Source organism: Oculina patagonica, chromosome 8 (assembly GCF_052425735.1).
Source record: "Oculina patagonica isolate OP01 chromosome 8, crgOcupat, whole genome shotgun sequence".
NCBI classification, from domain to species: Eukaryota; Metazoa; Cnidaria; class Anthozoa; order Scleractinia; family Oculinidae; genus Oculina; species Oculina patagonica.
Window position 1 is genome coordinate 23419045 of NC_135765.1, and position 14257 is coordinate 23433301.

Here is a 14257-nt window from a genome sequence, read left to right on the forward strand (position 1 = left end):
ACCCAAAAGTGGGCAAGAATTTTGTAGGAAAACGTTAAAGAAATAGGACGGTGAAAAAAAAAAAAATTCAAGCTGGGAAACTCGGTGGAAAACAATTACCAAAATTTCAGAAAAGGAAGAGTTTAAAGCGAGAGATTTCGTTTTTGTATAGAAAAGTTGGGAACTGCGCACGCGCAAGACATTTGACCGCTATGTGGGCATGTTATTTCGTTGCGCCGCAACAGTCAGCGGTCGATAGTAAATTGATTAGTTCTAACTGAAATCCTCTGCTCCCTGTGTTATCGCACGATCCGAGAGCAGATCTACTCAACTCCACGTCAGTGTTTTTCACAGGATGAATTGAGTCAAATGTTCCAAATGTATTCCGTTCAAATCAGTTTAGGGCGTCTGTACTTCTTGCACGAACGAGCCATGCACAGCTTATCGCATGATCGAACGATGATCGTAATATATAATTATCCAAAGACCCCAATTTGTATACGTGCAAGTAAAAGTATAAAGAGTAATCGAAAAACGGTTATTTTAATGATTTTTGCACGTTTGCACTTTATACGCGATAAACAGACCTTTTTTTAAATCCCGCAAGATTTGCGTGTTTTGTTTATCACAACTTTTTGATGTCATGTTTCTTTGCATGCACGAGGTTTTCAAATGTCGTCATAACTTACGTGACGGATCACCTTGTGTTACTCAAAAAGAGATATGCACAACCCATCGCATGATCAGACGTTGATCGTCAAATGAATTATTTAAAGACTCCAATTTGTATATGTGTAAGTAAAAGTATAACGAGCAATCGAATAAAGGTTATTAATTTTTTTTTGGCACGTTTGCACTTTATACGCGCTTAAACAGACCTTTTTGTTGGGTCGTGACGTAAATCCCGCAAGATTTGCATGTTTTGTTTACCACAACTTTCTGGTGTCATGTTTCTTTGCATGCACGAGGTTTTCAAATGTCGTCATAACTTTCGTGACGGATTAACTTGTGTTACCCAAAAACTGAAGACAGTTACTCTTGTAATGTTGATACGTTATACCAGCAGAACACATGGACCCATTGGCGCCGTATTTTGAAATTTACTCCGGATTAGTGTGAACGGGGCCTACGTCAAAATACCTGCACGTGCAGTGGAAACAATCAATCAACGCAAGTACGATATAGGCGACTATTGTAATACACTCCATATTCTATTGTTTTTCTTTTTAGGTCACTAACCATATCAGTGCACTGATCTTATGTTCGATAGTGGAATGAGGGAAAACCCCTAATTAATAATTTGAAAACAATTCAACTTCCTGCGCCACTGAGGTTAGTTGCATAGATGTTCTTTCCGTTCATAAATGCGAGCTTATTTGTCAGCAATCTGTTGTAATTACTGTAAGCTTCTCTACATAGATACCGAGGCTTGTGAGTCATGGTTTTCTCTCTGTTAAGCTCAGGTAGGTGTCCAATGTTACTTGTGTATTACCATTATTGACGCATTTTAAATCCAGATGTATCATTAGATCTGATGTGGTCGCTCATGACAAATGACATTTTCAAATGAAGAGACGTAAGAAATTGGCTTATACTCTCAGATTGTAAGCTCTGTCTAAATATAACATAACTAACGTATTTTAGTTAATAATAAAGATGGTAATTTTTTTTTTATCAAACTCTGCTGAGTGGAATACAAATAGAGTCTGAAAAGAGTTCATGCAATATCTCACGATATTTTAACTCCGTAAGACAAGTTCCTTATTTCTCTTGATCAAAGCAATTCATAGACACGTTCAGCAATGGAAGCTCAAAGTTAATACCAAAAAGTCGAACATAATCATATTCAGTGGTAACGGACAAAACAAAAATAATATAAATTTTAAATACGATAATGAAACTTTGCAAATTGTCGACAAACAAACATATTTAGGTATAGAAATGACTTCATCCGGTCGTTACACCTATGCAAGGGAAATTCTCAGCAAAAAAGCCACTAAGGTCCTCTCGATAATTAAACGATCCTTTTCTAACACGGATTCAGCAACTATAGTATGGGGCGCCAAATGTAAAAATATTATTTAGGCATTATTTCTCTATATTTTGTGCTAATTAACAAATGTCACGTAAGTCGTCGTGTAATTTATAAATAACACATTCAAAAAACTTTGCGATTTAGAAATTGCAAATACCTTTCTTTGAGATTTATAAATTGCAAGCTTTCCAACTTTGCAATTCATAAATTACAAGATGCCTAACTTTGCGATTTATATACGTCGCATTTGCGATTTATAAATCACATTAGCGATTTACATATCGCACATTTGCGATTTATAAATCACATTTGCGATTTATAAAACGCACTTGCGATGTATTTATTTCGCATTTGAGATTTATAAATCACATTTGCGATTTATAAATCCCATTTGCGATTTATAAAACGCACTTGCGATTTATATATGTCGCATTTGCGATTTACCTATCGCACATTTGCGATTTATAAATCACATTTGCGATTTGTAAAACGCACTTGCGATTTATATATGTCGCATTTGCGATTTATATACATCACATTTGCGATTCATAAAACGCACTTGCGATTTATATATGTCGCATTCGCGATTTATAAATCACTTTTGCGATTTATAAAACGCATTTGCGATTTATATATATCGCATTTGCGATTTATAAAACGCATTTGCGATTTACATATCGCACATTTGCGATTTATAAATTACGCATGAACGACTTCTATACTCGATGCAATTTAGAATTCGCAATTAACGTAACTGCGATTTATAAATTGCAGACTATTTATCTGCAATTTATAAATCGCAAATACAAGTGGATTGCAATTTATAAATCGCAAATACAAGTTGATTGCAATTTATAAATCGCAAATACGAGTTGATTGCAATTTATAAATCGCAAAGAGGAGTTGTTGGTGATTTATAAATCGCAACGACAAGTTGTTTGCAATTTATAAATCACCGAGTGAAAATAATTTTCTATTTGTAAATGTAAAAGTCGCTAACATGGTGATTTCTAAATAACAAGTAGAACATCTTTGTTATTAAGTAAATAACAAAAATAATAGCGAAAAATGCACTAAATGGTTTTTTGACACTCGGCGCCCCATAGAAGGACGGCACTTCATCGAATTAACATGAGGCTGCTCGAAGAGCCTTTGCTTCTTTTACTCGTGCATTGGGAAGAGTCTGTGACGGTCGCTAATTTCATAATTTCAGATGGTCACCATTCGGATGGTTTCTCACCACAGTTGCTAGGGGAATTCGAAGGAGATCTGAACATGTTGCTGAACTACAGCAGCAAAATATAACGTAACTTATCTTAAAAAGTAGTGTACGAGTGTAAGCCTTTTTTCAGACAAGGAACGTTCATTAGAAAATGTGTATCTGCAATGTGAACCCCTCTTCCCGGCAAAATTAGCGCTTCGCGTTCCAAGTTTTGTCACGGTTTTTAGTTGAGAGCGATTTGTTTTTTGTTATTGTTAAGAGTTAATTCTATTTCATTACATTACAGTGCATGGTTTAAAGTTGGGCTGTTCAATGGCCGTCGTGGAAAAATATGGAGAATAATCGCTCTTTCCTGAGCGTATCTGGCGCAACAGGTAATTTTTAACTTGAACCTCCTGAACTGATTTATTTTTGCAGGAAAGATTAAACAGTATAGAAGCGGAAAAATGATCCAATTTAGAAATTTTCCCATTCTACGAATATATATATAAATAGGTTAAGCCTTGCCTTGTAAACTACAAAAACATTCCTTGCTCTGCTCATTAAAATTTCCATATTGGATCATTTTTCTGCTTTCATTTTCTTCAATCCTGTTGTTAGTGACTGAGCAGGCCTCGTAAAGCCAGTTGTGTATAGGTATGAATTTAATTCAAGGAAAAGTATTGTGCTCCTTTAGAACTTCGGAACTTGTGTCTGAATGCGTTAACGTCGAGCTCGCATATAATTATGTGAAGTGGCATCCACTGATTGCCTCACAGTTTAGGAATAAATGTGAGTTTGGGAGAATTTGAAGACTTAATCAAAAAATATTTGCTGTCGAGATAACAAGTTTGAAAGGTAAAACATGATAAGGAAGAAATAGAAATTAAAACCCTAAAATTGTATTACGCAAGATAAATGTAATAATATAATGATAATATGAGGTTTGAAGAAGACATTTTAAGAGCTTCTTAGAATTAATAGACGAAAGATAACCAGTTTCTAAAGCTTTATAGGCCGAATACGTAGGTTCATCAGGCGTATGACTTAAGAGTGATACCTGTTTATAGATATTCGAGTAATGAGATATTTTTCCAACGTATTTTCAGCTATTGATCAAGGTGAAGTCCCATCACCTTCTGTTGAACAACTTGATTTTGATGATGACACTTTAAGAGGTAAAAAAATAAACAGCAAATAATTTTTCAACGTAGTGATAATTTTTACGTTGCCATGATGGGTTGGTAAATTGGGATCAAATTGCACCTATCCTGGAAAAAAAAAACTGTCGCGCACGGAAACCACGAGGGTAGAGTGACAAAAGGAGAGGGAGAGTTTTCCTAACATTTATCTGGCAACAATTTGGAAGGGTTGGATGATGTGCCACGAACTTGACATCACCATGGCAACGGCATTTTGACAGGCATGTTTTCCCAAATTTGTAATCTTGCATGTTTCTGTTAATAAAAATCAACTTGAATGGAAGTATTTTTACATTTTTAAGGGTTTAAAGCACGTTTTTATTTATTTTGAGTACTTTGCAGTGATTTTGGGTGGTTTTCTGGCATTTTGGACAAATTTTGAAATCCAAGATGGCGGATCCAAGATGGCGGCTGTTTTGACATCATGATGCAATTGTCACGTGATGTGACGTCACCATCCCACGTGACGTATACCAAAAGAAAGAGTTTCAGACATACAATACATCCTATAAGTTTCATGGTGATTGCTTAAATATTCTGGAAGTTACATAGGGGGGGGGGGGGCTTCCGAAGCCCCCCCGGTCTGAGAAGGTCCAAAAAAGCCCGGTCTGAATAGGGTTAAAAGGTGGACTTGTTTTCTGACGTAAATTATAATTATTATAAATTATGAAATAGACAACTGTATGATTATTTAAAAGATCTACCTGTGCAAGTGGTGACATACATCCTGAAGCTTTTCATTACTTTCTGTGCGCTGCTATGCTCATTTGAAGTCTTCAAGGTAATTTTCACTCCAATAGGGCAATTAAAAGGTATTTCACCAAAACTAACCTCCAATGAGCGCAAGTCCCTACATAATCTTTCTCTGAAGTAGCTCAAAACTCGACATCTGTACGCGCCATCGTGGAACTGGTAATGTGTGCGTGACGTCAAAGAGCTCAGCCTGAAGTTTGGCGGAAAAATTAAAAAAACTCGAAACCCCTTGTTTCTTTGTAGTGATTTTTGTTGGTCAAAATGGCTGTTTGTTCAGCTGCATGTTGCTCAAACAGGGCTCCAAGAGACCGACAATCGTTTCACTGTTTTTCAATATCTTAAAGAAAAATTGATCAAGAATGTCTTAAAAGATTGGGCAGGAACGAAGAATTCCTGCCAAAGCGAACACAAATATTTGTGTTTTCCGAAAACTATACGGATAACTGCTTCGAAGAAGATCACAGATACAGTCTCTTGCGTGGAAATACCACAAAAAGAGAAAAAGGCCAGACGTAATACAAACCAATGTTACGTTTATGTTATTTCACTTTAAACTTAATTTTGGGGAGGATTTTTAATCAACCAGAGAAACTCTTCTTGATCAAATATAAGATCGCAACTCCCAAAGTGAGCTTTATGTCATTTTTTGTAGTTGACTGATCATGACAGAGCTAGAATTGTTTAATTTTTTCACTTTAGATCAAGCAAAATTTTAACTTCACTTATTACTTGATTGTATCTTTTTTCTCTGTCTTCTTTCTTGTATTCAGTTTATTTACATGTACAACACAGTCATAACAGTACAATTTTTTTAACAACTCAGCCCGTTTAGTTATTTCTATTCCGAGAAGCTTTTTGCCAATTTAAGTTAATTTTTGTTAATGCTGTAACTATTTATATTCTCTTAATTAAATAGCCCTGCCACGACAAATTTGCACGGTGAAAAGAAATACCTCTTTTTGTATTTCTTTAAGCTCTGTTTGAGCATAATGGAGCTGAACGAACAGGCATTTCGAAACCCCAAAATTGTATTACGCAAGATAAATGTAATAATATAATGATAATATGAGGTTTGAAGAAGACATTTTAAGAGCTTCTTAGAATTAATAGACGAAAGATAACCAGTTTCTAAAGCTTTATAGGCCGAATACGTAGGTTCATCAGGCGTATGACTTAAGAGTGATACCTGTTTATAGATATTCGAGTAATGAGATATTTTTCCAACGTATTTTCAGCTATTGATCAAGGTGAAGTCCCATCACCTTCTGTTGAAGTGATTTTTGTTGGTCAAAATGCCTGTTTGTTCAGCTCCATGTTGCTCAAACAGGGCTCCAAGAGACACAACAATCGTTTCACTGTTTTTTAATATCTTAAAGAAAAATTGATCAAGAATGTCTTAAAAGATTGGGCAGGAACGAAGAATTCCTGCCAAAGCGAACACAAATATTTGTGTTTTCCGAAAACTATACGGATAACTGCTTCGAAGAAGATCACAGATACAGTCTCTTGCGTGGAAATACCACAAAAAGAGAAAAAGGCCAGACGTAATACAAACCAATGTTACGTTTATGTTATTTCACTTTAAACTTAATTTTGGGGAGGATTTTTAATCAACCAGAGAAACTCTTCTCGATCAAATATAAGATCGCAACTCCCAAAGTGAGCTTTATGTCATTTTTTGTAGTTGACTGATCATGACAGAGCTAGAATTGTTTAATTTTTTCACTTTAGATCAAGCAAAATTTTAACTTCACTTATTACTTGATTGTATCTTTTTTCTCTGTCTTCTTTCTTGTATACAGTTTATTTACATGTACAACACAGTCATAACAGTACAATTTTTTTAACAACTCAGCCCGTTTAGTTATTTCTATTCCGAGAAGCTTTTTGCCAATTTAAGTTAATTTTTGTTTATGCTGTAACTATTTATATTCTCTTAATTAAATAGCCCTGCCACGACAAATTTGCACGGTGAAAAGAAATACCTCTTTTTGTATTTCTTTAAGCTCTGTTTGAGCATAATGGAGCTAAACAAACAGACATTTCGACAAACAAAAGTCACTACAGAGAAACAAAGAGTTTGAGTATTTAAAATTTTCCGCCAAACTCCAGGCTGAGCTCTTTGACGTCACCCATTCATTAGCAGCGCCAAGATGATGGCGTTCAGTTATCGAGTTTTGAGCTACTTCAGAAAAGATTTTCGTAGGGTTTTTGCGCTCGTTGGAAGCTGAAATTTAAGACAGTATCATATCTGTGTATAAACTTTCGATTGGCGTAAGGAAAAAATGGCTACTTTAGAGTGAACATTTCCTTGTAATAAGGAAAAGAACTGAATATTTAGACATTTGATCAACCATTTGTAAAGTAAAGAGGCCTCTTATTTTATTTTCTTCTTTTTAAGCGATAGCAAAAGTGTACCTCGACGAAGGTGACAAAGAATATGGAAATAAAGAGGCTTTAAACGCCATATACTTCTACACTGAAGGACTTCAAGTGAACTGTAAGGATGACGAACTGAATGCCAAACTGTACTGCAACAGAGCAACAGCTAAGTTTCATTTAGGTAGGATCTTGTTTCTTGCAATTAATGCTTACCAGTTTCTATTAAGTCTTTTTACTCAGCCTTTTTTAACACCTACCAAGCGGCTATGCTCATGCGCGTGCGCTTAGGTCAGTAGCCGCAAAAGGTAAAAACGTTTGAATTTATACAGGACTGTTTGCGGTAAACTCGTTTATCTCGTTATGTTTCGTTCAACTCGCGGGAAGTGCCATGGAATATCATGAACTAACTGCTAACGGCCAGAACGAGACATGAAGTTCTCATAAATTTCGAGAATTTGTTTTAAAGTTAATTTTTTTTTCCCTCTTGTACGTTTCTTATTTAAATTGCAGTTTAATTTGGAATCCTGAGCTTATAAGTTGTTAGCTTACGCGTTTTCTCTTGTATATGAAATGGTATGTAAACTTCAGTTGTCTTTCTCAGGGAATTACAAAGAAGCCCTTAATGACGCAAAGGCTGCTGTCAAGTTGGAACCAACGTCAATTAAAGCCTATGAGACAGGTGAGATTATCGGCGGACATCTTTGTTGATGGGACTGTTATGTTGTGTACCATGGACTGTTATGTACCATTGCAACATGCATTTAATTAAGACGAACATAAAAAATCTTAACAATCTTGATGCATTATTAGATGATGGGTGCAGAGGCTGTCCGCTCTGCTCCTCTTAAAGACTTTTTATGTATGTATCATTGGATTTTTTAATCCACTGTACATAGTCTCATAACATATTTTAACTAGATCTTAATTTTATTATTGTAAATAGCTATAGTTTTTTAGCATTTTCTTTTAGTTTTACTCTTTTTTGTTATGTCCCCGTATTAGAGGTGGAGTTTTTCCCCAGCTAAGTGGTTGATGATATTCTTAATAAAGTTTCTATCTATCTATCTAGCTTGAAAACTATATCTGATTTATGAGAATAATTTGCAAATCATCTTCTCAACTCATTGCCATCGGTCGGCCAAACGAAGATTATCTTCTGTAATCAGTTTAAGTTTTACAGCTATTGACTGTTTCCAGGCTAAGTCATTTCTAAATGGCGTCCCACAAAACAAGAACTGAATGAAAGCAAGGAATATTATTTGACAAAAGCGGCTTTTTAAGGCTAGTTACAAGAATAAATCAGTTTTTGGATGATTTTGCTTTCATCGGCAATAAAGATTTATAATACTTCTGGCCTAATATCTCCTATTACAGGAGCAAGTGCCTGTGTTCAGCTACAGTTTTATGAAGACGCAATAACTTGGTGTGATAAAGGACTGGCAGTATCCTTGATAATATTCCTAAATGTTTCTATACCATCTGTAAAACGGAACTATCCATGTTAGTTTTGGCATTGTAGTAAATAGAAATTAACGGTTTATACTCTCTTCCTCTCTTTTATGGCTTATACTGTTAAGAGAGCACTTCCTTAAACGAAAAATCCAATTTGTTGTTGTTTTTTAATTTCTTCTATAGGTATTCAATTTGTACCAGTAATCACATGATTTCGAGTGCAATTTGGAATAAATAAGCACGAGTAAATTTTTCAAAGGCTAACAAAATTGCACGAGCCCGCAGGGCGAGTGCAATTTGTAGTCTTTGAAAAATTTACAAGTGCTTATTTATTCCAAATTGCACGAGAAAAATCATGTGATTACTTGTTAATAATATACAGGCGACAATTTCGGTCACGCTTTGATAATTTTCGTGACATTTAGCGCTTCAGCGCCTGGCTAAAAATTTTGACGTGTGAATTCATGCGTAAATATTCATTCACTCTCTGGAAGTGCTGCATGAAAGGTTTTTAGTGCAGTCTTTTCACTCTTTTCAAGGTTGAATTTGAAGAATGCGAATGACAAAGCAAGGAGATAATTCCTAGGGTTCTGCTGCCGTTCTTGGCTGAGATGTATTTTTTTTCGGTGCGTTAAGAAACTCCGGATCCGTGCCGTGTTTGTGTTCGCCCGAACAGAATTCAACCTTCAACACATGATGCTGACCAGAATACCCAATTGAAATACTGAACGATAAAAATCTACCGAACGGAATTTCTTAGTACATGAGAGCACTCAGTTACAAATCCGCGTGGCTACCTGATTTCACTGACGTTTTACAGGTTAGTTAGGTTAGATTTGCCTCTTACAGTTGTAAAACTATCTTTTGTGCCTTTTGTTGTTGAGCGAGCTTTAAATAACAAGCTTACTTAATCGCTGAGCATTCTGTCTTTAAAATGGAACACGTGCTCCTTCTGTGTTCAAAACTAAGAGGTAACCAGTTCCTAGGTAGTCTGGTCAGTACTTCTTCGCGTTTCGCTTCAGAGAAGTGAAGCAATGTTTCGTCGAGAATTTTTTTTTTGGCCATCGGCCGTGAGCTTATTAAATAATTGCAAGTTTATGTCTTATCCTCTTTGCCTTTTTGATAACTCCTCGTGCTTTACACTACTCGACAGATAGTAATGTTTGTTGTACTTCTGTACTTTGCGTCGTTTTCAAGTCTTTTAATTAAACTTACGTTATAAAGTTTACATTTTGTCTCACTTTCGTCCGCCTTTGTGTTTGTTCAAGATGCATTTTTCACGAGGCTACCGTAACTGTCAATCATTTTCAATTACACCGTTTTGCACTGCCAATTACACTTTTTGCACTGCTAATTACACTTTTTGCACTGCCAATTACACTTTTTGCACTGGTTTGGGATAAATTGACGTGTTCTTAGCCAATCAGAATGGATAAATTGTTGCTTGTATATTATTAACTATTCTTAGTTTTCACGTGACGTCATCAAAATTCTAAAACCCAAAATCGCAAGACCCCTGAGTTTTTATCCTTCACTGCCTAGTAGACGTCCTTAATATATATCTTGTTGAGGGTTTTTAGCTCGATAGCATTCGCCATCTTTAAGAAAGAGCATTTTGAATTTCGGAGTTTCACGCCACCACGAGATCAAAGATGGCCGCCAGAAGGCTGTCACGTTTTGTTAAAAAAATGCCTTATCCTGCAATTTGTAACAATCTGAACAGTTGAGGTTTAGCGAGAAGTGTTTATGTGAATGTTAACTTGTTCATGAGGGTGATCCGACCGCTTTTTGTAGCAGTATTTAATGCCAGATGTTTTCATTGATTTCCGGCCGCCATGTTGGAGCCCAACTGCTTGGGCTCCAACATGGCGGCTCCATACTGTGCTCTCTAAATTTGCGAGAAACAATTTGACGGATAACTCGAGTACGGAATAACGAACAGACCTGAAACGTGGACAAGAAGTTTATATAATAGTTTTCTACAACTTGTATTATTCTTGATTTTTTTGACTCAATAGTTTTGGATTTATTTTTTCGCGGCGTGACAGTGAAAACCACCTATTGTTTATCATATCTATATCAATCGTTGCCATGGTAACCACCTGCTAGGAAACCAGTGCAAATGAAACTGTGGTCATACGTGATAGTTAGGGTGTAGTTCCGTAAAAATCGAAGATTAGTTTCCGAGGAAACTTTTATTTTCAAACAACGAACCCATAGACTAAATAGCTACATCGAGCCTTCCATTTTTACGGCTTCACCTTCCATATCTTCATAACCCCCCTCGGACAACAGCAAAACTAAATTGACCCCCAAAGAAAAACCTTAAAACTTCTATGACCCCCGCCAAATCTTTTATTATATGCAAACATATTTTTATAAAGAATGCAGTATAAAAGGCGGTATTAGCATTAAGAAAAAACATACTTAACAATTATTTCACGAGCATGGTGTAGTAGTTACACTTTTTTCTGCGTTGATGGCTTGCACCATGTCGTGTCACATCAGTGCGCGCGCTCAGGTTGAAGGTATTCGTTGGCGTCCACCCATGGTAAAATAGTAGACGTTAAATTAACCAACCCGAGCACGCGCTTCACTTAAGTTTTGCTATAAAAATTCTTGGCCTATTCAGGTGACTGGTTTAGTTATTTATTTAATTTGTTAATTTATAGTCACACGTAAAAAAATGTTTTTTTTTTTTTTTTATCAAGTTAGTTTGTTAGCTAGTTCACGAGTATTGAGTCCACAAGTTTGCTTGAACCACCAAGGAAAACGAAATCTATAAATTGCAAATTAAATCTAAGAGACATTCAAGTTAAAAATCTAGGATTCGGCCCATGGTCATGCAAAATGCTTGATATGAAAAGACTCTTTGATGGTTTTTCAATAAACATTAGTGTATAGTGTTGTGACTATTTTGTTGTACAATGTAGTTTAGGATTGTGTGACATCCGGGAGTTCTCAATGTTATGACTTGGTCCCATGTGACCTTGCGGGGAGGGAAAAAATTGTGTGTGAAGGAAAATGATCGAAAATTGTGTTTAGATCGATGTTGTAATCAAAAGTGTTTACAGTCAATAAATTCATTGTGTTAAGTTGATATTGGAATCGACATATAGAATGAATGGGCATTCTTAAAACTAGCAATGGTATATTGCAATTCCTGCGTTTAGATTGGTTATCAGGCAATGGTATATGAGCTCATATACCGTTGACCACAAATGTGGTAGCCGATACGCGTCAACGAAAACAGTTGGGAGCTCAAATATTGCAATTCTTTGGGCGTTGTAATAAAACAATTATTCCACTCGCGCTTGTTGGATATGAGATCGTTATAGCCAAGTCGGCGTTACGCGCCTCGTTGGCTATGTACAATCTCATATCCAACGCGCGCTCGTGAAATAATTGTTAATTATAATAACATTAAGATCCACACAACGACACAAATTCAGAAAACGTTTATGACCCCCCACTAACTATCTTAAAACTCTAATGACCCCCCCCCCCCCCCCCCACAAAGACACACCTAAAACGTTTCTGGCTCGCCCTATGGATTATCGTCCTTATTCGACAAAACTATAGCTACAATCATTGACAAAAGTAGTTGGCCCACCCACCCCCTCCCCCCGTTTCAATGTTGGATAGTACAATATGCCTAAACTCCCCATGCAGTGCGTTTCAGTTTGTGAGCAAAAGTAAGCAGCAATTGCAGGCATTATTTTGTTTGCATGCTACGCAACATTGCAAAGGGGGAAAGGGGAAATGACTGAAAATGTTGACTGCGCCAACATTTTGTCACTGATTGTAGAATATCTACCCATTTGTAGATGGTAAAGGCAACACGTTCTCCTTAGTTATTTTAGGACCATGAGTGTTGGTCCAATATGGGAGAAAAAGCAAGTAAAAAGGAATGGAGCGACAATTAAATGATAAAATGATTACCAAGATAAGCAACTTTTAACTGACATCATTGCTGTGGCGCAAAATCTTATTTTATCCAATTAAGTTTAAAACATTAAAGTTATTTCTAAACTTCCAACTTTTCATGTTATTGTGGTACCGAACTAAACATAAATTTAAAAATTAGAAATAAACGGGCGTTCATTTCCAGGTGCTAAATAATCTTGAGAATGCGACAAGTTTGAATAATTTACTGGAACACAAGGGTTTCTGAAAGCGCTCCAAAATGAGAGACGAGAGGTAGCTATCTTCAAAAGCCGAATTCGGTGAGTTGTATCCAGACTAAACAAACAAAACCAGATAAGACGTTTGTGTACATGCTGTTTTTTCTCATACTTAAAAATAAAAGAAAACAAATCGGTAGTTTTTTTGTAGTTCGAAAAACAAGGAATATTTAAAAAAAATCGGTTAAGGTTTAATCGATTAAAAAAATAGCACCTCCGCTCCGAGAAATACCCACGGGCCACCTTGAGAAGACAGTGTTTACAAAATTCGAGGCGGTTTGGATAGCCGATGATACAAAAAAAAAACTGCGGAGTAAACGGAGAAAAAAATCGTAAAAATCTATGCTAATTAAGATCGGGTATCACGGTTATGATTTTTTGTTTTGTTTTTTGTTTTATCTTGATGAATTATTAATGAGTTTGAGAAGCTAGGCTTCTTTGGCTCAAAGAAATCACAATGCAGTAGGTTGCTTTTCCATCCTATTGCCGCTTGCATCATTAGGCTTTCTTTCGGTGGATTATTTTTGTCAGAGATGCGGGTCTTTGATATTAAGGGACTTTTAACGTTTTCTTTGTTTTTTGCGACCGGACAGGCGGGCCTATAGCCAGATAGATAATATACTTTACTCCACTATATGTTTAAAATTTAAAAAAAAGTTTATTTGATCATTTCTTAAGGCCCAATTAAATAACAATGCTATTTTCGAGCAACTTATGAAATGCAATTCTCAAAAAGCCTAAATTAAACAAAACCTATACCGTTGCACTGTTTAAAGATTTTTTTATTTTCATTTAATATGTAATGTCACTTGACCCTAAGCAGATTGACAAGAATAGTAAGACTTTACTTGAGTTATTGGCGAGGTGTGTTAGAGATGAAAATAAATCACAAGAAGCAAAACGACCAGATATGAAGAGTAAGCTTCTCACTCACACTGTAAAAGACCAGGTATGTAATGATATATTTTAAAAAGAAAATTGTTCGCTTCCAAAGCTTCAAATGTACCGTGACATGAAATCAAGACCCCTCCCTCTTACTTGTCAGTTGCGTTTTCAAAAAGATAATTAA

The 14257-nt window shown here is 35.9% G+C and overlaps 2 protein-coding genes across 2 annotated transcripts in view; both read left to right on the forward strand.

Moving 5' to 3' along the window:
- LOC144663536 (uncharacterized) overlaps nt 1-14257 on the forward strand; it is a 74619-nt gene that overhangs the window by 57326 nt on the left and 3036 nt on the right. The window lies entirely within an intron of this gene.
- Nucleotides 3551-14191, forward strand: LOC144663595 (tetratricopeptide repeat protein 4-like). The gene is made up of 6 exons (XM_078524612.1): nt 3551-3610; nt 4325-4393; nt 7572-7733; nt 8154-8231; nt 8927-8994; nt 14012-14191. Exons 1-6 carry the CDS (start codon nt 3568-3570, stop codon nt 14156-14158), a joined length of 567 nt encoding a protein of 188 aa, XP_078380738.1. The 5' UTR covers nt 3551-3567; the 3' UTR covers nt 14159-14191.

Excerpts from the sequence above, each read along its gene's own strand:
- LOC144663595 (XM_078524612.1), top strand. The coding sequence starts at position 3,568 with ATGGAGAATAATCGCTCTTTCCTGAGCGTATCTGGCGCAACAG. Across the intron at positions 8,232-8,926 it reads AATTAAAGCCTATGAGACAG|GAGCAAGTGCCTGTGTTCAG; the intron begins GTGAGATTATCG and ends CTCCTATTACAG. Across the intron at positions 8,995-14,011 it reads GGTGTGATAAAGGACTGGCA|ATTGACAAGAATAGTAAGAC; the intron begins GTATCCTTGATA and ends GACCCTAAGCAG.